The sequence below is a fragment of the Caloenas nicobarica genome, chromosome 1, assembly GCF_036013445.1.
Source record: "Caloenas nicobarica isolate bCalNic1 chromosome 1, bCalNic1.hap1, whole genome shotgun sequence".
NCBI lineage: Eukaryota > Metazoa > Chordata > Aves > Columbiformes > Columbidae > Caloenas > Caloenas nicobarica.
The window spans coordinates 54,493,329-54,514,981 of NC_088245.1; the positions used below are offsets into that span (position 1 = coordinate 54,493,329).

At 38.4% G+C, this 21,653-nt stretch overlaps 1 protein-coding gene across 2 annotated transcripts in view; it reads right to left on the reverse strand.

Annotated features, from left to right (window-relative positions):
• SYT1 (synaptotagmin 1) overlaps nt 1–21,653 on the reverse strand; it is a 130,190-nt gene that overhangs the window by 73,039 nt on the left and 35,498 nt on the right. Inside the window, exons 2-4 of one of the 2 annotated variants that reach the window (XM_065646756.1) lie at nt 19,570–19,754; nt 6,503–6,616; nt 3,152–3,319 (exon numbers count right to left, since the gene is read on the reverse strand). In XM_065646756.1, the coding sequence (XP_065502828.1) occupies nt 3,152–3,319; nt 6,503–6,616; nt 19,570–19,754 (467 nt within the window). Of the gene's footprint in view, nt 1–3,151; nt 3,320–6,502; nt 6,626–19,569; nt 19,755–21,653 lie in introns of both variants that reach the window. The other variant, XM_065646746.1, reaches the window with a different exon arrangement.

Sequence of the window (21,653 nt, forward strand, 5' to 3'; positions counted from 1 at the left end):
GGGTTTTTCTTTCTACTTCAAATCATTTTGAAGGTGATGAAACCAAAACAGGAAGCCCAATTATTTGCACTGAAGACACATGAACTTTTCACACGATAGTGTCTTTTCCTCAATAAATCAACTGTCGTCACTCAGAAATGAGTAGCTCCCAGACTGATGAAAAAAACCAGAATTGGCTTACTGTATCTGACACAAAGTAATTAGACACTAAATAGTTCTCTCACAGTACCACTACCTATTACTTACCAAGGCGTATTTTTCATCATTATACCTTTCACACTGTAGACACTACGGTGCATTCTAAGTCACAGCGTACTGCTAGAAATTGTGGTGGCAGAAGGCCAAGTTCTAACTAATTCTCCAGCTGTTCTGATGTGTTTCAGACAGATGCTGTGGGTTAGGATGCTTATGAGTCACATTTTTAATATTCAGATGAAGATGTGCATTTCAGGTAAGCTACACTTGAGTGGCTGTCTGGAGAGGCCTGATTTAGGAATTGTTTGGATTTACACTGAACACTTGGTCAATTTAAATATATTCTGCAGGTGTAAATGGTTTCCATGGGCTTCAGTAAACATTTCTCTATTAATTGGCTATATAAAAAGAGAAAGGGAAGCGTGGCATTGTCATTGGCCTAGTTAATTGCAGTATGTTTCGGTGGGTTTAAACCCTAGGACTGATGTCCTTTGTTTCTGTTTGGCTTCCACTTGCTTTTAAAAATACTTACTAATAACATGAGTAGTTTTTCTTTTTCATAACATGTTATATAATGTTTAATAGAAGCTTTTCAAGTTGAGAGCCAGCTCCAGCTTCCATTACTGAGTACAATAGTTTCATTGGGCACAGAGTTGTGTGCTGTAGTAAATACTATTGTAAAATATATCTTGGTTCTGTAAATTCTTTGTAGCTTCTAAAAAGCTATAAAAGGCAAATGAATGTGCAACAAAAAATTCTAAATAATTTCACTTTTATCTTTATGCAGTCTCAAAACCAGAAAAGAAATGTTCTAAACCTTCTTTCTCCATCAGTTTACAATACCACTTAATGGATCCCGGTTATTTAGAATGCATGAAAAGACTACATTTACTATTATTTACTTTATTTTTAGCATTATCTTAACCTCAGCTACCTTCCTTTTTAAAGAAGATCTAGTGGCAGTGCTTCCTCCATTCATTACCTCTGAAGTAGCCTCAGCCTCCAGCTTTGTTCAGGAATACCAAGGGTGTCCTCAGCTCTTGTGAGGGTTTGCTCCCTCTCCCTGCCTTTTGCTCTGCTCAGAGATACTCAGCCTCTTGAGGTAATGTAGGGGAGACCCTGGTAGAGCGACAAGTAAAGGAGTGTTTTTCTGTCAGAGACGTCTCTCTCCTCTAGACATGAACCCTCTTCCCACTTTGGGCCTGAGGAGGAACACCTCCTTCTGCCAGACTGGTGTAGTCCAGCCAGGATTTCTCTATTTCCTTTTGGCAGCACAGCTGGGGTACACAATTCAGACAGCCAGAGCCTGATGAACCCCCGCACCCTGGAACAGCACCGTCGATGTCTGGTAAACGGAAATGATATGGGGACTAACACAGGAGACCACCCAAAGAAGAGAAGGAATGAGGTCCAGGGCTCAAGATGCAATACAGCAGAAACATAACCCGTCTGGTCCCCATCTTTGGGAGGAAGGCAGGCGGCTCAGAGCTGTGCCCTGGGAGAAGGTAACAAAATGCGCCTGGGCTGCCTGGTGGGCAGCTCCGACAGAGGGAGAGATGGGAAGGGTGCCCACAGAAGTTGTGCACCACCTGAAGTGGGCCACAGAAGTAAGGCTCTGCCCAAGCGAATGAGGTATTGTCAGTAGTGCCCACAGAAGTTATTTATTACAGCTGCAATGCTAATTAAATGGTCATTTGTCTTTTTCACTGTAGTCCCCAGAACAATGATAGTACTTGGCATGTTCTGTTGGTTTTCTCTTGAGTACAGACCACAGTACCCAAGGGGTGATCAGGACCATACTGGGATGCACCTAAGCACTCTCAGGTCTTACATGGAAAGGAAACTTTCTTCTGGAGCATAAAATCTGAATATTAAAAATGTGACTTAAAACAAGTGGACATTATAGCCCAGGAGTGGATGATCTGATTTATAATTTGTGCTTTCATCTTAGATGACAGCATTATTGGTCCCTTCTTTTATTTTGTGAACTGCACAGGAATCTGTAATTTATAACTCTGTTTTCTTTTAAATATTCTCTTAGGAAAGCTCAAAAAAAATAACTCCCCACAAAAGATTATTTTTATGAACATCTTCAAGGGAAAAAATAAGCTTATATAGGCAGTAGTAGTTCTGGCCTCCAGGGATATCTTTCTCATTGAATGATTACATAGCCTGAGTCTTTCACTATTTCTGTTTTCAATCTGTAGCTGTCATTATAAGATTGGGCATAGAGAGAAAGGCCTAAAGTAACAGCAAAGGAATGTATATTAGGAGAAGCCCGATGAAACACGCTGTGTAGTATTCCTTTATTGTACTTAACTGGGGTTTAGGTACAGCTACAGTTTTAGAAAAACACCATTGATAGATACTATTAGAAGGACTTAAATATTGCAAGGTAAGGCTTAGCTACATTTATTTAATTCTTACGTTATTAAACCTGATACATAATTTCTTTTCCTATGTAAAGTAGCACCGCAAAGAATTGCAATGACAAAGTCTAGCAAGATTAATCTGCCATATCGTCCTTCATGCATTTACCTTCTTTAAGATTTAATTTATTTTTGAGGGAAAAAGAAATGGTATACTGAAATTCATAAATCAGACTACAAAGATATTTAAAGAAAATGCTGGTCTAGTGAAATTTACCTGACATTTGTCAAACTGTCGCTGTTTTCTGACTTTCTTCTAAGTTTTATCCAGCCATAAAATATGGATCAAATTGTCATACCTCTGGATGACTGAATAAATAAATGAATAAGATCAAACTGTACCTTTTACACCTACTGAGGTGAGACCCTATGTTAAACCATTTTCATCATAAGATTGAATATCACAGGTTTCTATAACAAAAAATTCCTGTGCTTCTGTTACCAATTAACTAGGACATCTAACTTTGTAGGCAAGCATGAGATACAGTGGCTAAATAAAAAAGTTTCAATAATTATAAAAAAACTACCTTGAATGTAAATTGCTCATTGAAAACAGGGTTAAGGGTCTTTCTGTGGACTTTTGTCTCATATTTCTTCTTCTTATCAGGCAGAAGGAAAACTTTCACATAGGGATCAGATGTACCACCCATATCTAACGCAGGCAGCTCAGCTGCTTGAATAATCCCAACCAGAAGCTGAAAAGAGAGAAAAACAGCAGAATGAAATTTCAAACAGATATTTATAAAAAAACTGTAGCAGAGAAATACACATGCAGACTCTATTTCTGGTCTATAAAAGACTATTCCCCCTCCGCCCCCTTCAAGGAAGGCAAATGAAGCAACACTATAGACTTTAGAAAACCAATTATTGCAGATGCAGACTGTACAAAGGCTGTTTTTAAGCAGAAAAGAGGTTTTCAAAGGGCAGCTGATTACAGCTAAATACAGACTTCATCTTTTTAAAGACTGCAATCAAATAACTTTCAATTGCTCTCTCCTCTTGTGCATTATTTTTCTGTGCTGGGCACCATGAATAGAAATCACATTATTAAACAATCAAGAATGTCTAATTTTGACTACAAAATTTGTATTCTAAAGCCCTAACGTGTAACCTTCCCCTCAGCCAAACACAAAAAGGTGATATAGCAAACGCAAATCCTCAGAGCTTTATTGAAAACCAATGGATCTTGCAGTCTTCCTTATATTTAACTTCTCTTGCTATGTATACAGATGGGTTTAGGTAGTAAACTAAGGACAGCATTTTCAAAAAATATCCCATGAAAACTAACCTTTGGTAACTACATCCTAATAACGATTTGTAATCTCATTAGAAATCAGAAAAAATAGTTTCTTAAATCTCTTATACACTTTTGAAAATAAGACCGAAGCACATTTGAAACTTGTAAATGCTGTGGCCTTGTTTTAAGTGTTATAAATTAAGGCTTATGTTATGTTACGTTATCTAGACATCCCAGCCTGTATAAGACCTTATCAGCATAATGGCTCTGAGAGAAACAAAATACTTTAAATCTTGTTTCAGACACAGAACTAAGGTAAACATTCAAGTGATTCTTCAAGTTCAATCTGGAGACAAGATATTAAGAACTAGGAATGAAGTCTGAGAATGTTTTCTTCTAAATCAGTGCTTCAGTCACAATATACTCGCTTCTCTCATGGACGAGTTGTTTAAAATTGGAAACAGAAGCTCTAACAACTGGAATGCAGAACATTTTAGTCAAACTAGGAAAGAAGCTTCTGAGAGATTCCTCAAAGCTGGACTTATTTTTACCAGCTTTAAATTCACAGTATGGCCTGCAAGCTTTCCCACCTATAAGACTCTCGAGCTCCATGAAATATTTTCCTTTATCCATAACACTTCTCCTTTTCTGTCTCTTTTTTATTTTAGATGCATAACAGTTCATAAATACATGGATAGGCTCAGGATCTACATCAAGTCTTTCACATCGAAGAGTGAAAAACAAGTCTATGACTTTTAGTTAACAGAGTGGAAAAGGAATTCAATTCCCTTTAAAAATTTGCCTCTAAAACTGAGTCATCACGCTCTGTAGAGTACATCGGTCATCTTGTCTCCATTCTTAACCCTGTGCAACGTATTAGTCAGATTTTTGGTCTGTAGTTTCATGCCACCGTACCAGACTAACCCAACTGAATCCCTTCTGCTATTGTTTTATATCACCTATCCTCTGACAAATTCCAATCTACAACATAGTTTAAAGCGGCAAAATAAAATAGGAATCCTAGCTGAAATAATTGATTACATTAATTAAATACTACACACTTTTACAAACTTGTTGCTTTCTCATCCTATTTCTTGTTGTAAAACATAGTTCACAAAATCAACATTTCCTTCAATAACATTCACACAGAAAGTTTGTTTTCATATTCTAAGGAAACTGAAATCCGTTTGTCAGAACACATTTGCAGCTTTTCCTTTCCTCCTCTTTAGATCTTCTGCTTCTGAAGGGTCTAACGCTTCATACTGATTTCATACAGATTTCAAGGGATATCAGTGTGACTCATCACAAGGCCAGGGAATTTGCTCTGGGAGTCGAGCAAAAGCTCCTTTAACCATAGGTTCTTGAAAGGCTTCAGAAAACTTTCTGGCTCTTGCATTGAAAAACAAGCACTGGTAGTCAGAAGATAGTTGAAAAGACAGGGAAATAGTATGTATTATGCCAGGTCATAGCTGTGCGTAAATACCCTGCTGCTGGCATAGACATTTTTCTTAATTTCTCTTATTTTCTTTGTCTTGCAACAAGTGTACTTCAAACCATGAACAGCATCAAATAAAGAATCTGAATGTGGAAATAAATGTGGAAGTCTGTTCAGATGAAGAATAAGAATTAAGAGGGATTTAAGTTCAGTAGTCATTTCTTTCCCTAAGTAGAGTAGAATGATGTAGTTTTGACTGAAGTTGTCACAAAATGAAATGCAGGCTATGTATTCTCAAGTTCACTGAAGGACATGCAGTAGAAGTGAAGAAGTCAGATGTGTTGGTGTACTTCGGTCCAAAGTTAAGCACAGTGAGACTGTGAATTGGTATAATTGACAAAAGTAATCCCGACCACACAGCAAGACGCCAGGGAGGGAATTAAATATAAGCTAGTTCAGGTTGTGGCCAGGTCTGTTAAGTAGGTTGATTCTAGTTCTACCTCAAATTATGGTGTCTATTCCGATGGAAAACTCGGCCAAGTATGCCAGAGTTTGGTCTTACCAGCTTCAGAGTAGAGTACTGAAGAAGTATCAGTCATTGACTGGAGAGATTCTTCTCGTCCAACTGTTTTTTTGGGGACAGGCCTTTTTATTTGGGCTTTTGTTCCAAAGAAAAATTTTCTTGGCTAGTGGATGTACTTTCATGGAGAGCAACCGAACCTGATGCAGCTAGTTAATAAGGCAAAGTGCACACTTGATGAAGTGAGAGAAAGCTTGTCCTGGCAATCTTATCAACTTGCTAAAGATTGACAATGAATCAACTTACTTTTATGTCCCTCTCATTTCGTTCCATCTTTTGTTTGCTTACATTTTAAATACCTGAAGGCTGAAGCTATCTTTTACTGCCTGCATGCAGGCTCCATAATATAATGTGGGTTGACATTGATTGGTGATGCCTTAATATAAGTTATTAATAACCATTAAATAAAACTGTGTCTTCAGTTTTGATTAAAGGTGTAATATAAACACGGGGTACATTGAATATCAGTTTAGTAGTGCCTTTGTCATGAACCTTTAGTCTTGCTTTCTCCCTTTACTCCATGCAAGCAGGAAGGAGTTCAGAAATATCTACTGTAACTAAATGTATTACTTTATTCTCTCCTTGCACACACAGAAATTAAATGTTATGGCTTCATTGTTTCAAACCTGATTGTTCTGGAAGTCATAATCTAAAGAATATTGGATTTTCCCCAGTTTCTCCACTTCTTTGGGTTCTTCTTTCTCTTCCCCATCAGTCAGCCCAGTCTCAGCATCATCATCCTTAAGAGCCTAGAAAAAAGGAAGTTAATATTCATAAATAAGACAAACTCTTAAGTACCAGTTTAAAATAGACACTGTCCTCAAATTTATTTTAAAGCCATTAAAAGCAAGCATGACAGCAGAAATCCAAATATGCAGTTTACATATATATTTATACTATTTAGGTTGCTCAAGAAGATGTTATAAATCAGCAAGCAAGCAATGGAAGTAGGAAGAAAGCTTCTTGGACTAGTACAAGCAACAACTGTTATAAAACCTGAAAGTAGAAACAAAATACCATCTTGATATAAAAAAATTCTTCTGGGCTCACACTGGCTCTTAAAGAGGCACAAGGAGGCAAACATGCTATTAAATAAGCAAAGTCACACATTCATTCAACTTAAGAATATCTTGGCAATGTCAAACCTAGTTGTGCATGCTGTGAATTGTTTGCAATTGGCAACAGGTTTCTGTAGGATTACTGTGATAAAGAGCATGTGCTGTGGATGAGTTCTTCCTACAATCATATGCCAAACATTTTTCATGTTTATTTAGAATGAATATGGAAGCAAAGTTTTCATCATGCCATTAGCAAATGCATGTTTGTGCTTTTCCCTCCCTCCTGAGACCAATTTCCTTTATATTCATTCTCGCTATAAAGCTTGGCTGAACCAAATTGATTGAAAGTTGATTTTAGTTTGCTTAGAAAGAAACACAAAAAACAAAGAAATACAGAACTGCTTATAGCTTTGTCTATTGCATAAAACCTGCTATTTTTCAAGGACACAGCAGTTATCTTAGATTTTATACATAATTAAAATACTAAACGATGTAATCAGATTTTTTTGCTGTACCAGAAAGCGGAAGTATTGCACTGTGGGAAAGGGAATTCATACAATTATTAAACCACATGAACCATAACTAACTATGTAGATCTTATTCCAGCAGATTCTTACCTGTGTAAGAACTGGAAAATGGGCAAAAGCAATGAGACAAATAGTGAAAAAATGTGGAAAATGTGAAAATAAAGCTGAGAGTGTGAAAACAAGGAATCAATACTGTGCATTCATTCATAATTGTTATTTGCATGTTATAGTAAACATTATCTGTAAGAGCCCTATCTGCATGGAAGTTCCTTCTGTATGGAGCTTCTGCTTGCAGAAACAGACTATTAAGCGCAAGAATAAGATTTGCTGTGTTATTCCTTTTTTCACAATGTGAGGTGAAGAAACCTACAACATACATAAACAACAGGTTGCAGCTGGAGCTCGCTATCCAAAGAGACAGCAAGGCTGGAAAGTAGCTATACCCATGGAGGATGGTGGTTGGTGAAAGAAAGAGCGTGAAAGCATTAACATTCTCACTCAGCCATGAAGGCAGTAGGGGCCTTGCAACATTTGTGTGGGTGTGGTAAGAGGCAAGATTGATCTCTGAGGTAGAAAATGTTATTTTTCAGAAGCCAGATCTAAATTCAAAAGGTCAGACTCAAAACTGTACAGCAATTATTTCTCTACTTTTTGAAATAAGCTAGAAATTCAGCTGGCATAGCTCCACTGAAATCAATGCAACAACATTGATTTATGCAAGCTGAGGATCTGGGTTAGAGTTAAATATCTGAATGTTAGTGAATGATAGACTCTTTACTAGGAACATAAACTACAGTGTACCTGGACAAGATTGGTGGGAAAGGTTGATAATGGATAAGAATCACCTGTGATGTTGGAAGAGTAATACTTTTTGAACTAAACCATTTCTATTTGGAAGGGCTGTACTGCCTGAAATGAAAATTATTTTTATACATTTTAATTGCCGAGCTGCTAGTGAGTTCCCTAGCTGTAGCACAACATTTTTCTTGGTACAAAACCAAGCATGATGCTTCAATAGTGACAGGTTCAATGGCAAGAGGATAGCGTTGGACCAAAGCCAATCTGAGGCACATCCCCTGCAGAACCATACGCGGGACTTTCAGGATATGGGGTGATATGATTACGCCAAACACCTTGCTTGCCTTGGTAATAAAAATAAACTTGAGGTTTTGTGATCAAGAGAAAAAAAAAAAAAGTGACTCAATCCAGCGGAGGCAACCATATTTATCTGAGCCTGGAGACAACAGGATGCAATAACTCAGAGTGGGATGTTAACACCAGGACAAACTGCTCTGAATCATCTCAGTATTGCCCTAGCAGAGGACTCCATGATAGAAGAGTGATAAACAGCTCCAGTATATCACCATTTCTGGGATAAGTGCTGGACTTTCTGCTGTTCCACCTACTTTTGACCTGAATTTTGTTTGAGAGGAACTATCCTACAGTCATTCCTCAGGGATAAAAGGCAAAATGCAAAAAGAAGCTTCTATGGTAATTTCCAGGTATGAGGGATTTGGAACTATTGCATTAAGGCAATAGTTACTTATCCATGCTCTCTCTAAAAAAATTATACACTCTTCTGCATAGCTGATCAATTCAGGAGATGCCAGAGCTGCGGGTAACTCAATGTGAAAAAGTTTTTACTATCACTATAGAAAATATAATGCGAAGCTAATATCCCTCTTGCAAGGGAGTTTTGAAATGCAGGCAGAAAACATTGCATGGTTGGGAAACTCTTCTCCACAGCTTATGAGAAGTCTATTGGAAACTGAAAGCTATTTCCCAAGCAAGGTGGAAAACACTGCATGTTACTCATATCAGCTGAGGAGCTATATGATTCTTCTTGACCTTGACTCAGAAACACTGAAGCACTAAGAGACACTAAGAATGAGATGGTGTTCAGATTGGGCCAAGGTCACGGCATGAGAGACAGGAAGAAATGACAAATTATTCTCTCTGCAGCAGCCTGTACATAACAGTTTTTCCCATCAAGAGAGGTATTTGCTTTCAAACTAGAGGCCAATGCTTCAAGATGCTGAGTCAAAGGAAGCACAGAGGTTTCTCACGTTTGATGCAGCTGCTGAGTTCCAAAGAGTTGGATTGCTCCAAAGTACTTGAAACGCCCCATAGGGATTTTCATTTTGTATTGAGATTCTCTGAAAGATCAATATTTAATGGAATAGTACTGCAACCCTCAATTTATAGCCCACTGTATCACACTATATTGGATCTTACTGTTGTATTGCTACAATCAATTAAAATAAGCAGCTATATTTTATCGATTTTAGAAACAATAAAATATTTTTAATTATAAGCCAGCTTTTTCCTCAAGCCTCTTCAACTGACACAAGTGTGATCAGAAGGCCTGGATTTAGATGTAGAGGAATATAAGCCTTTCCTTTCCTAATATTTCTTTTAATTCCACGACATTTTAAATGCCTTTTCTGTGAAATAAGCAGCACAGAAATGCATTATTATATTTTTCTGAAGTTCACAATTATTTTTTTCTGATTTGGGATGACAGTGAAGCTCACTCAAGTGGTTTCTTCATTTCTGCATAACATATGCAGAAACACACGACAATGAAAACTCTATATCCTCTTACATGTGTGTAAGTATCTGAAAAACATAGGCTTACATGTAAGCAGGTACAGGAATGTACAAAAAGTGTCAATCCAATTCAACCATTACAAGGTGGTATATCCAGATGTTATGAAATCAGCAAGCAGGAAAAGTTATGTTGTGACAGGGACCTCAACACACCCACACAATATAAAGTATTTATTTTCCTAGACCTGGAAGACAAAATGGATTTTTGAGCAACTTCTCATTTAAACCATATTTGAATGACCTCTCTAACTAGTTCTAACCAAGGGTGCAGCCATAAATCTACATATGGCATTAGGATTTTCTTTTCTGTGCCATGTTTAGTCAATTGTTTTCAAGCTCATCTACTCTTCAGTGGTTCCTACAACAAACAGGGCTAAATTATAGCAATCTGGGATGCACAGTTCAGTCTGCTGTTGTTTTTTCACTTCCCTATCATAATTAACAGCGGTTTTGCAGTCTCTTGTTCTTGGTTATTAAAGAAAATGCCTCATTTTCTTTTTTTTTCTTTTTTTTTTTTTTTTTTTAGTTTCATCTAAAAAAAACCCAAACTGCCAGTAATTGCAGTTCTGCAAACTCCACACCTTGCAGTGGGTTTTTACGTTTCCTGGGCTTCCTCCCCCTCCCATTCCCCCAGATGACAAAAGCCTCTCTCCGGTGACGCTGCTCCTCTGATACCGTGAAAGTCCTCTGCTTCCACCTCAGTTCCACTAAAAACCTTTCTCCCTGTCGCTGGGTTAACCCCACTGCTATCTACCACAAACCACAAGAGAGATTCTGGGGATTAAAGCAGCTTTATGTACACTTCCATTTAATCCCTCCCAAAACCATGCGTAGAAATCTAGAGAGTCTGCAAGGGATTTCTCACAGCTGGTCTGCTGGTTGCCTCCAGATTCCACGTGTGCAGAAGTTCCAGGAAGGCAAACTGATAGGGGACTTGGGAAACAAAGCTGCTGGGGGAGCACGTGCACTTCCTTGCCTCCTGTATGGCAAAGCAGAGGCCACAATCACGTCTGAGTTCCCAGGAGGTTGCAAAGACCCATGCACGTGTATTTTGATCATTGATTCTGGCCTCGGTTATCTTCGTGTCTCATTGTTAATGCCTAGTTCATGTCATAAGCTATTTAAGAATGCAACCAAAGTGTCTTTCACTCTTGGATGTAAAGAAGCACTTTCATTAACAGAGTTTTTAGGGTATCTTCCATTCACGGGGTGGCCTATGGCCTACCTTTTGAGGGAACAAGTTATGAGTAAGCAAGAAGGAGAGAGGTTAGGAAGGAAAACATAACCCTCACTGCAGCCTGTAAGTTTATTTGCTGCACAGTGCATGCTGCCGTCCCGAGTTCCATCTCTGCCTGCTCCATCAATCATTCCTTTTGTTCACATGGTGAAGGGGATATTTTTTTAACGAATGAATGATGCCCAGTCCTCAGGCTTGTGCAATGCCTGCTGAGCTGAATGGAAGAAAACAATATTATTTTGTACCAAGAATGTTCTGTGCCGTGTCCAACAATGAATTTATCAGAAGGGCAATTTTTCCTCCACACCTAGGAATGGCTGCTTTTCCACTAATGCTCGTGTACGTCTTATCAATGTTTTTATGTTCAAGAACACCCTAATTCTTACCTAGCCAACTTTTATCCCAGGTGAAAAGAAAACCTTTTAAAAATTCCTGACCAATTCCTTATCACAAAGCAGAAAAGCTTGTAATTGTAGCACATACTCTATCAGAGTCCCTCAGCAGGATAGGCAACACCTCATTCTTTCAGCATCTGCTTTCTCTCCTTGAATTAATTTAAAGAGCATGTTGCGCATGGGTTTCCAGTGGCTGAGCCAGGCTTTGGTCATTGTGAAATCTACTTTGCCATTACTGCTGTAAGAGCACTGGTCTCAGACACCAGCAGTGGGCCACAGTGATGTACACAATGAGCAAGACCCTGCTGTGTCCAGCATGCAAGGCCTTGACATTACTGCCTTGCTTGTTATCCAGGTTTTAACTGGTCTGTTGGATTATTCAAAAGGCTTTCTTTCCTAAGAAGCTCTATGACATGAGGATATTATGTTCAGCTTAAGGAGACTGAGGGGAGACCTCATGGTGGTTACAGCTTCCTCACAAGGGGAGAAGGGAGGGCAGGTGCTGATTTCTTCTCTCCGGCAACCACCAATAGGACCCAAGAGAATGGCAGGAAGACGTGCCAGGGGAGATTTAGGTTGGACAGTCGTAAAAGGTTCTTCACCCAGAGGGTGGTGGAGCACTGGAACAGGCTCCCCAGGGAGGCAGTCACGGCCCCAAGCCTGACAGTGTTCAAGAAGGAATTGGAAAACATCCTCAGACATATGGTGTGAATTTTGGGGTTGTCCTATGCAGGGAGAGGAGTTAGACTCGATGATCCTTGTGGGTACCTCCTAACTCAGGACATTCTATGATTCTACTAAAAGACCAACTTATTCAGGTGCAACAGAAGAATACAATGCTGGAGGTGTTCAATGTAAAATATGACTACATACATTCAAGTTGGAGCTGTCAAGCCCCCAAATCAACCTGGTTTTCTTGTAGCCAGTGTCTATTTGCTGAAAAAAAGATGCAGCCAATCTCAGTCCGGGGGCCTATTCTGGAAGTTCACCCTGTGGGTCAGGGCTCTGCTTTGAACGCAGGGCACACGCACATGAACGAAAAGAAGAAAAAGCTCTTGCAAGTGTGCCAGCGTTCTCTGCCCCCACTTCCCATATGGCTGTGCCTGGCTGCGCTAAGCAGCAGGCTGTGAGTAGGAGGCAGCTTGAGGCCGCTGGGCCAGCATGTGCTGCTCAATCAATTGTTCCTTCCCCCACAAATGAATGGCAGCGGGCCAGATGGAAGTGTGCTTTGGGACAGAGCTGGCTCCTCAACATGGGAGGACCACTCCGAGTACTACATTTATTTCTTTTTGAGAAATTTGTCATACTATGTAATTAGGACTACATCTGTTTAACAATGAAAATTAACCTGGATACAGGCAGATATGATTTATTGGGTGCCGTATGGATATACGGGGAAAAAGTTGGCAAAGAACTGTTCTTTTGGCTCTGATGCTTAAAAAGAGATAAGATCACCCTCTGACCATCCTCTAAATAGGGCTTCATCAGGTATCTGATATTCTCATGCTTGAAGCTTATTTTGCTATTTATATTTATTATTTCTAATTCAGTAAAGAATAAATGCCTTTGCTTAAAAAGTAAACAACTAAATATTCCCAACAGGATATGAAATGTATATATCATTGATATGAACTACTGTTCCTGTTGTATGTTATTCATACCCACTAACATCAGGCACTTAGTATACGAGTATAGCTCTCCGTATAATCAGTGGATACAGGTAAACGTCTCAAGAGTGTGATTCAGATCACTTAATTTAGGGAATAATTGCATACTTCCTAGACACTATTCATTAGGAACCTGCAGACTCTGATCTTGAATAAAGAATTCAAAATTTGGTCTGTTAATCAAGAGAATGCAAGAAAGAAACATCCTTGACTATGGAAGCTTCCAGTGGCATGACCTTCAATATAGAAAATGAGACATGTAAGAAAATGAGTAGGATCTATATATTCATATCATACTAAGAGTACAATAGCTTACCAAAAAAGGAAATTAATTATTTTACAGGAAAAATACTATTTAAAAAGGAGGAAAAAGAAACTCAGAAGACATGCAAAGCTAGCTCTTATGTCTTCTTAGGAGTGACTGAGAGGAAGAGACAGAATGGAAATAATCCCAGCCTTGTGGCTCACAGCTGTTGCTTCCATATTTTCAGGGTTCTGAAGTCTAATATAAACCTAAGTTACAAAAGAGTTTTGCAGAAAACTTTACGGAACACAAACACTAGTCTATAACATCATCGCTTCATAAACATGGGGTTTTTTGCATTTTTCAGGAAGTTTTATGCACACCGCATGTTGCTTTCTGAGGCAAGTGAAAAAGTAGGACACCTGGTCAAGCCTCGGGTTGAATTAATGTACAAATGAGACATAGTCAATCCATTTTGACTGCCGCAGTATAGCTAGTGGGCTTGTTTTCTAGAAAAGGCTTGTCCTCATTGTTTCTGACTAATTTTCTGCATTGTAATAGCTTTGCAGCACATACTGCCTTTTTGAGTGTGAACTAGGATGTCTTATTGCATTGTGGATAAGGTATGGTGACCATTAATATCAGTGTGGGCTGAAGTTGGCAACAAAAGGGAATTGGCATGTTGAGACCAAGACAGGTGGCATTGTGGAATAAATACATTCACTATTCTCTGGATATTCAACTGGGAAAACAATCACATGAGCAAAAATTGCAGAAGACCACTGCCAGCAAGAGAGCTCCGGTCTCTCGAAAGGATCCTCTTGGATTATTTTTGGCACTAAAGGCTTGGGATCCTTTGAGAGAAATGCAGGCTCTCTAGATGTCAGTGTAGATTTTACTGACTTCATTTTGGCTATTGACTTCATGGTTCCAGGTCAACACACACTGCTTTGAAATATTTGGGGGCACCTGACATTAAAAAGCTTGTTCCTTCAGTATTTTGTCTGCATGAGGGCAAGGTTGTTTACTATTCAACAGTCAAAATCATAAAGTGAAATAGTCTAAGAAAGCCATATAATGTTGAAGTTCAGTTAGGTGCAATTGAAGTCTCAATATCATATTACTTTATAATGCCCCGATATTTTACTACTATTAATACATGAACATTAATCAGAATATTCTGATTAAGTTACTACATAACCCTGATGTAAAAGGAAGGCCTATGTAAAGGAAAAACAAACACACAGAGAAGTCAGGTGGCTGACTGAAGGCCACAGTAAGTCAGTTGCAGAGCCAAGAATATTTTCCTCATACTCTAGGGTGTAGTACATACACCTGATCCCAAATCTCCTGTTTCACTTAAGAGACACATTCACTGTAAGCCAAAAATCTTTCACTAGTGACAGTGTTTCAGCCTGATGCAATGCGAAAAGACGGAGCTATTAAATCTCTTTCTGCACAAATGCTTTGTGACCTAATAAAATATTTAGACCACCACGATAGTAATTCTCCAAACAACAGGGCTAAATTCTAGTAATTTTTCAGTGCTGCTGCTCATGACTGGAATGATTACATCTATTCCTTTCCTCAGCCCACAGGCTGAGCTTAAGCAAGAATTTTGTTGTACTAATGCATTAAATTCAGACCCAGTAAATCAGCAGGTATTATAGTGTCTCTGGACCTGGGTGTTTGGGAGCTTTTTTTTTTTCCCCCTAAACCAAAAAGTAGTGAGAGCCACCAAGGGCATGGAAGAGACTGGGAAGTTATCAAGATGAAAACTGTAATGCAAAGATCATATAAAACCACTGGTGCTAGTTGTCATTCAGTTGCACCAACGGAAACCTGGAGTAAGACCACTTAAAAGAGTTTGGTATAGAGCATTAAGAACTTTAAGTGTAGGCACTGCAGTGAGATGATATGAGAGCCCACAGCAAGTTTCATGAGGTACCAATAAGTTTAGCACCACTTAGGAACTAAGACATTAAAAATACATACTGCTTTCATCTGCTTTTGATATGGTGACATTTATACAAAAAGGAAATAAAATTAGCAAGTTATTTTTATGTGCCTATCAATTTTAAACTTGAGCTTTCTAGTACAGTTTGACTTAATATTTTAACTACAGAAAGAATGACAACCGCTTTTCTTTTGCCCTCCTCCAGCCTCCCCCCTAAATATATACCCAATCAAAAAAATACCCAATCAATTTAGTTCAGCCTCTTGATGTGTGTATCAAAGCTACTACATATAAATCTCAGCTGAGGAGCCAGAGCTGTCAGAAAACCATATGTATCAGAGCTTTAGACTAGGCGCGTCCAAATAGCAAAATAAACCTACCGCAAGTGACAATCCAGAACAGTCATGAGACACAACACAGACAAGGAGGACATAGAAGGAAGAAATAAAAATTAAAACATCCACACACAAACGTTAGTAAAAACCATGGAGAAATGACCTTTTTACAGTAGTATGCTCATTAATGGTTTGCCTCGCCTAGAAGGAATCTAATCCTCACAGTGGCCCTTGGTGGAGTTGTATATTCTAATTGAAAAAGTAAGCATTGCCTGCAATGGAAATGGGTTTCAAGACCAAAAACCTGAGCTTATTTTCAACTCTTCTCCCACTTTACCTCAACTAAATTTGTTCATCATCGCTATTATTTCATAAACAGTTTCTCATTTGAAATACCATACTAGAAGTTGTGTTCAGGAAAGTGGACATTTTGAAGCACAAATCTGCTAACAGAGACCAAAATTCCATTCCACTTTCTGTAATATCTAACTATCATGTGTGACTACGGATCTGACCGAGTCTCTATGTCAAAAGGATCTTTTAACTGTATCAAGCTACATGTCTCTGTAGTGATTTGGCACAGATGTGCAGGTCAGCGTGAGTACATGTAGAACTTCTCTTTGACAAACAAAACCAGACTAAGGTGGAAATTATATTTCCAGAAGCTGATACTTTCAATTTACCAAATGCTACTCCCTTTCAAGTTTTGTGTGCCTAGGGAACTAGGATCTTGCAAGATGCCAAGTGCCTATCAACTGCTATTATGCACTTTCAACTAAGGCAGCAGGTAATTAGCACTTGCAGGTTCAGGCCTAACAATGACTGAACTAAGCTCTTTGGGATTTTTTGACAACATTTCAGATCTTTGGTATTGTATGTTGCCCTTTATAATGGCATTAGATTTACATCTTGATCTTCAATTACCTTTTACCTTTTTTTTTTTTTAACATTAAAATATGCTTCTTTTGAAGAGCTAAAAGGCATTTTTCTCCCTCTGTATTTTATGCCACAGCCCCTAAAGTGATTCAACTCTCGTAACTGAAATACTCTACACTTAGCATTGTGTTGAGTTCAGCTTGGTATATTAAAACTTTCACTGATAATTCAAGAATAAACTGTCAGAATAAACAATCAGTCACACTTAAAAAAGTGAAAACCAGCTAAGATTTCATAAATTAGGAATTTAGGAATGCCTAGAATTTATACACTGTATATTATCAGACTGATAGGTATGAATTTAAGGGGCTAATTTAAGCAGCCTCTTTTTGAAATCCCAGTGAAGAGGAAGCTTGACTGGAGAGTTGGTGATTCATCCACTTACTAAAGGTCTAACATTTACATTTCTCAACTAAGAATCTACCCTCCTTAGATTTAACTGTGCAAAACAAGATATATTGATTTTAACCCAAAATACTTGGGCAAAAGTATGTTTAAATAGCTATACAGAATATTTTGAATGGAATCATCTTAAAAGATCTATCTGTGCAAATTTCAAAGTTTGAGTTCTCTTTATAGACAAGAGCCGCATGATTCAGCTCTTTATCAAATTTTCTTTTGACAAAAATAGAAATAAAACTCAATATTAATTACATAATGCAATTTTGTATTTAATATATTTATTTTCCAAGAATCCATGGTCATTTATCCAGGTCCTAATGAATATAATTAAAAACACTTAGTAATAAATTGTAAATACAACAATGGCCTTATACGATATGGAACAAATTCCACATAAATATCATTCAACAAATTGCACACTTTTTGTCCTACAACAAAGTATTAGGTTTGTTATCATTGGTAGAACATAACAACCATCTCAAGGAATTTTTCCACAAGCATAATCAAACAGTTCTTCAAAACTATTATAAGTTCAATTGGAGGAAGTTGGCTAACAGTAGCCTTGGGTAAACCAAAAATTGATGATCTGATTTTCCATGCATTGCTGAGGGGGAAATATATCACAATTATTTAATATTAATAGCCCAGAACAAAGTCTATAGATCAAATAAAGGGAATCTAAGAATGCCAAATCAAAGTGCTTAAAGAAAAGGGGTTTGCTTCACATTCATCATATGGAGAAAACAAAATCAGCATAAATTCTTTTTCGAGGGAGAACTCAAAATTTCTGCTCTGTTGTTTTTTTGAGTTCAGCCTCACTAATTTTCCTAACTTTGGAATAGTCACATCTACATTAGTGATTTTGTGTACTGCTGAGGTTGTTTTCAGGTGTGAATTTGTCTTGTGTTGGTGTCGTGCCCTCCAGTACACCAGCGTGGCACATGAAGAACCAAGGTTGAAGCTGCGCACCAGGGCACTATCTGAAGTGCTTTCCTTGCAACGTGAATGCAAGGGTCTCCACACGTTGACAATTTGTGCCTGTGCAAGACTCTGTTAGTTGAGGTAAGGCAATCTGCGATGGCTATAGAGAAATCTGCTTTGTACTGCCTACTAGCAAGTAGACACTTGAGTACACCTAGGATGGGCAACTGGTGTGAACTTCATTAGCTGTAAGTATGCAATGCGTACTTATGGGCTGAGAACCAAAACAGATTGGGTCAGATCAAGCCTCACTCTTCCATCACTCAAATGATGACAGTGTGTACCGTGGTCGCTATAAAATGTTGATACATACAGCTTGAAAGTAATGAATTTTGCCAAGGCTTCTTTTATTGGCATAATGGATAGACTAGAAATGTTAATTACTGTCTAATGAGTCAAGATTTTCAGCACTTTTTGTTTTAAAAAATATAGCCCTTTTTATTCTTAGCCTAGGAAATATGGCAACGGAATGAGGACACATGGATACCTCACATTTATTTCCTCATTGTTCTGCTTATTCTCAACAGTTTGCTTCAGGAAAGACAATACTAAAACCCTGTTAAAAAAAAAAAACCAGCTTAATTTTCTTTCAGGAACATATTAGTCAAGTCTATGGCCCCAAGGATTAGGTCCTGCAACCTTTTGCTTCTCTTGCATGAAGCAGATCCAAAGGACAAGTTTTTCTGCCCTTATGAAAATGATGCTGCTCAAAGGGCATTATGCTAAGCTTTTCGTCCAAGTTACTCATTTGACTTACAGCTAGAAGTATGGCCTGTTATCTTTAATCTCTTCCTCTCTAATACAAAATGAATTTTCCCAACGTAGTGTTGAATGCCCCTGTGCTCTTCTTTTTTGGTTGTTTTCCCTTGTTTCTATGATTCTCTTTTTTATTTCTATCCTGCTGTTTCTTTCTCTGCTGAACTTCTTCTGTGTAAAACGAGATTTAGAGCTCAGAGCTACTTTTGTTTACCATGTAAGCTCAGAAATACTGCTAGAAAGATATATGAACACTGCACTAGCTCCTGATCAAAGTTTTGAAAGAGGACAGTGAAAACCGCACGCGTTTGCTTCATTTTTGGGACAACCAAGATACTCTCTATAAACTTGCCCCTTCCAGATGAGTCGTCATACGCCTGCTCATTTTTTATAGCAGAGCAGGGAAATTGGCTGACTGCTTTATCAGTGACACCACACCCAGATTCATCTTTTGTGATACCACTGAGAAGATGCTGCCATCTTCTCTTCACAGAGCCACTGAGGCAACAAGCAGAACTTTATGTAGAAACATCAAACAGTAACCTTCAAATGCAACTCAAGAGTTCAAGAAAAGGAGAGATACTTTACCTGGTCTTTCATGGTTTTCCCTAAATCTTTAACATCTTTCATGTTAATAGCATTCTTCCCTCCCTTCTCCTTTCCCTTCTTCTTGTTCTTCTTTTTGAACAAGCATTTCTTACAGAGACAAAAGCAGCAGGTAAGGATTAATAGGACTGCAACTATGGCTATGGCTATTAAGGCCCAAGGTGGCACTGGAAGAGAAAAAGAAACACACACAAAAAGAAGGTGGAAAACTGTTAGTAGGGTTAAATTTAGAAACAAGCACATTTCTCTCACAGCTAAGCCTTTTTCAATGAAAATGCCTTGCAGAGATACCTGAAATCCTTTCTAAAATATCCTGTCATCGTTTGTATATTTTCCCAACTGAGCATTTGCACACACAATGCCAATTTAACACATCTATCTATTTACATGCCTAGTGACATACATCAAACTCACAGCTATTTTGATTAATCAACTGTCTGAAAACAATATGTCCAAAATATTTACACCATGCAAATCTGTAAAATGCTCAGCACATTTAGGCAATTACTTGCTTCTTTCTTTATTCATCTCCCCAACCCACCTGGCATTGTGGCTGAATCGGGTGGAACTGGCAGGGAATTTCCCTTTTCCGGAACGGCATCCGATCCAAGCAGTCAGTTCTAACGAACAGCCCTTCTCCTCTGCCCACTGCTGTACTTGACAGACTCGCAGACTCCTCACAACAGAGGCAGGTCAAGGTCACCAGTAAAGACTGACCAAGGACAAAGGACTGTCTAATCCAAGGGCATTTGTCCTATTTGTCATCATGCCGTAACGTTAGCAAAGTTTCAGTACATAGCTATATTCTCATCTATGCTTTCCTATAAGGAAAAGAGTATCTTCCATTTATTCATTCAGTCCAGGGTGCTGGACATGGCTGAAGCATGAATAAATAACACAGAACACTTGATATGATAAAATAGTCTTGTTAAAGATGAGATTTTTTTGGGGAAAAAAGGAATTAAGATGACACTTAAACACAAGTACTCCAGAAGCGAATTATCTTCATACAAATCAGCTTTAATGACCACCGATTCCCACACTTACCCAGAACACCTGACAAAATTTTAAATCCTTTAAACTGTCATTTTCTAAAAATCTTGAAACATGCTCAGTCTATCAGGTCCACAAGATACTCTCTCAGTGCATTACCTAAAGGTCTCTAATACGATACAGAGCAAAACCAAAGAGTGAATCAAATTTGACATGTTGACGTCAGTGAATCACAAAAGGGAATGGACAGTATAAATAGAGAAAATGAATTGCTTAAAGGAGCTAAGCAGAGTGCGAAGCGTGGTCACAGGAACTTTCACTACAAATTGCCAGTTCAGGGAGAGGACAGAGCACCTACACCTTCCTTACTCTAATGACCATTTTTCTAATTTTTATTCTGATGTCCGTGGTGACAGATACAAAAATAATGCAGGAGAATAATCAAACAATAATTTCTCTAATACTTTCATGCCTCCAAATGTTCACTAAATGCAGCTGCTGTAAAAGGGAAGATGTACCATATGTAGAACAAATGAGAACTGATTACTAAACAAAGGAATGTTAAAAGATAAACAGTGAAGAGATTAACAGCTGTTTATGAGATGTATTTTATGGAGTCAGCAGCAGCAATTCTGCAGTTAAAGTTGCATTAGATCTGCACTTATCACAACTTAAAATCTGTATTTCATGCATTAATGATTTAGTTTTGTCTTCAAATCTGGTGCGGTAACACTCTGAAGCACAACTGACTCTCCTACATTTTTTTTTTTTTATCCTACGCTCACCAGTGTAAAACCATTGCCTTTCAGAGGCAATGTGTGCTCTTCTCAAACTCTAAACTTCGCATGTGTACTTAGTCTGTCAGACACTTAGCATCTGAAATGGTATTCACATAACACTATAGCTGAGCTAATCTACAGGAGTTAAGTCAATATGAAATGAATGCTGTGCCCAAATTTATCAGCTATTTCTTTAGCTGCCCTGTCAGCAGTGCTTGAAGCACGATGCCGGCAAGTATGGGGAGCAGCAAGAACATGGGATGGGGTTCTGCCAGCAGGATGGCACCATGGGAG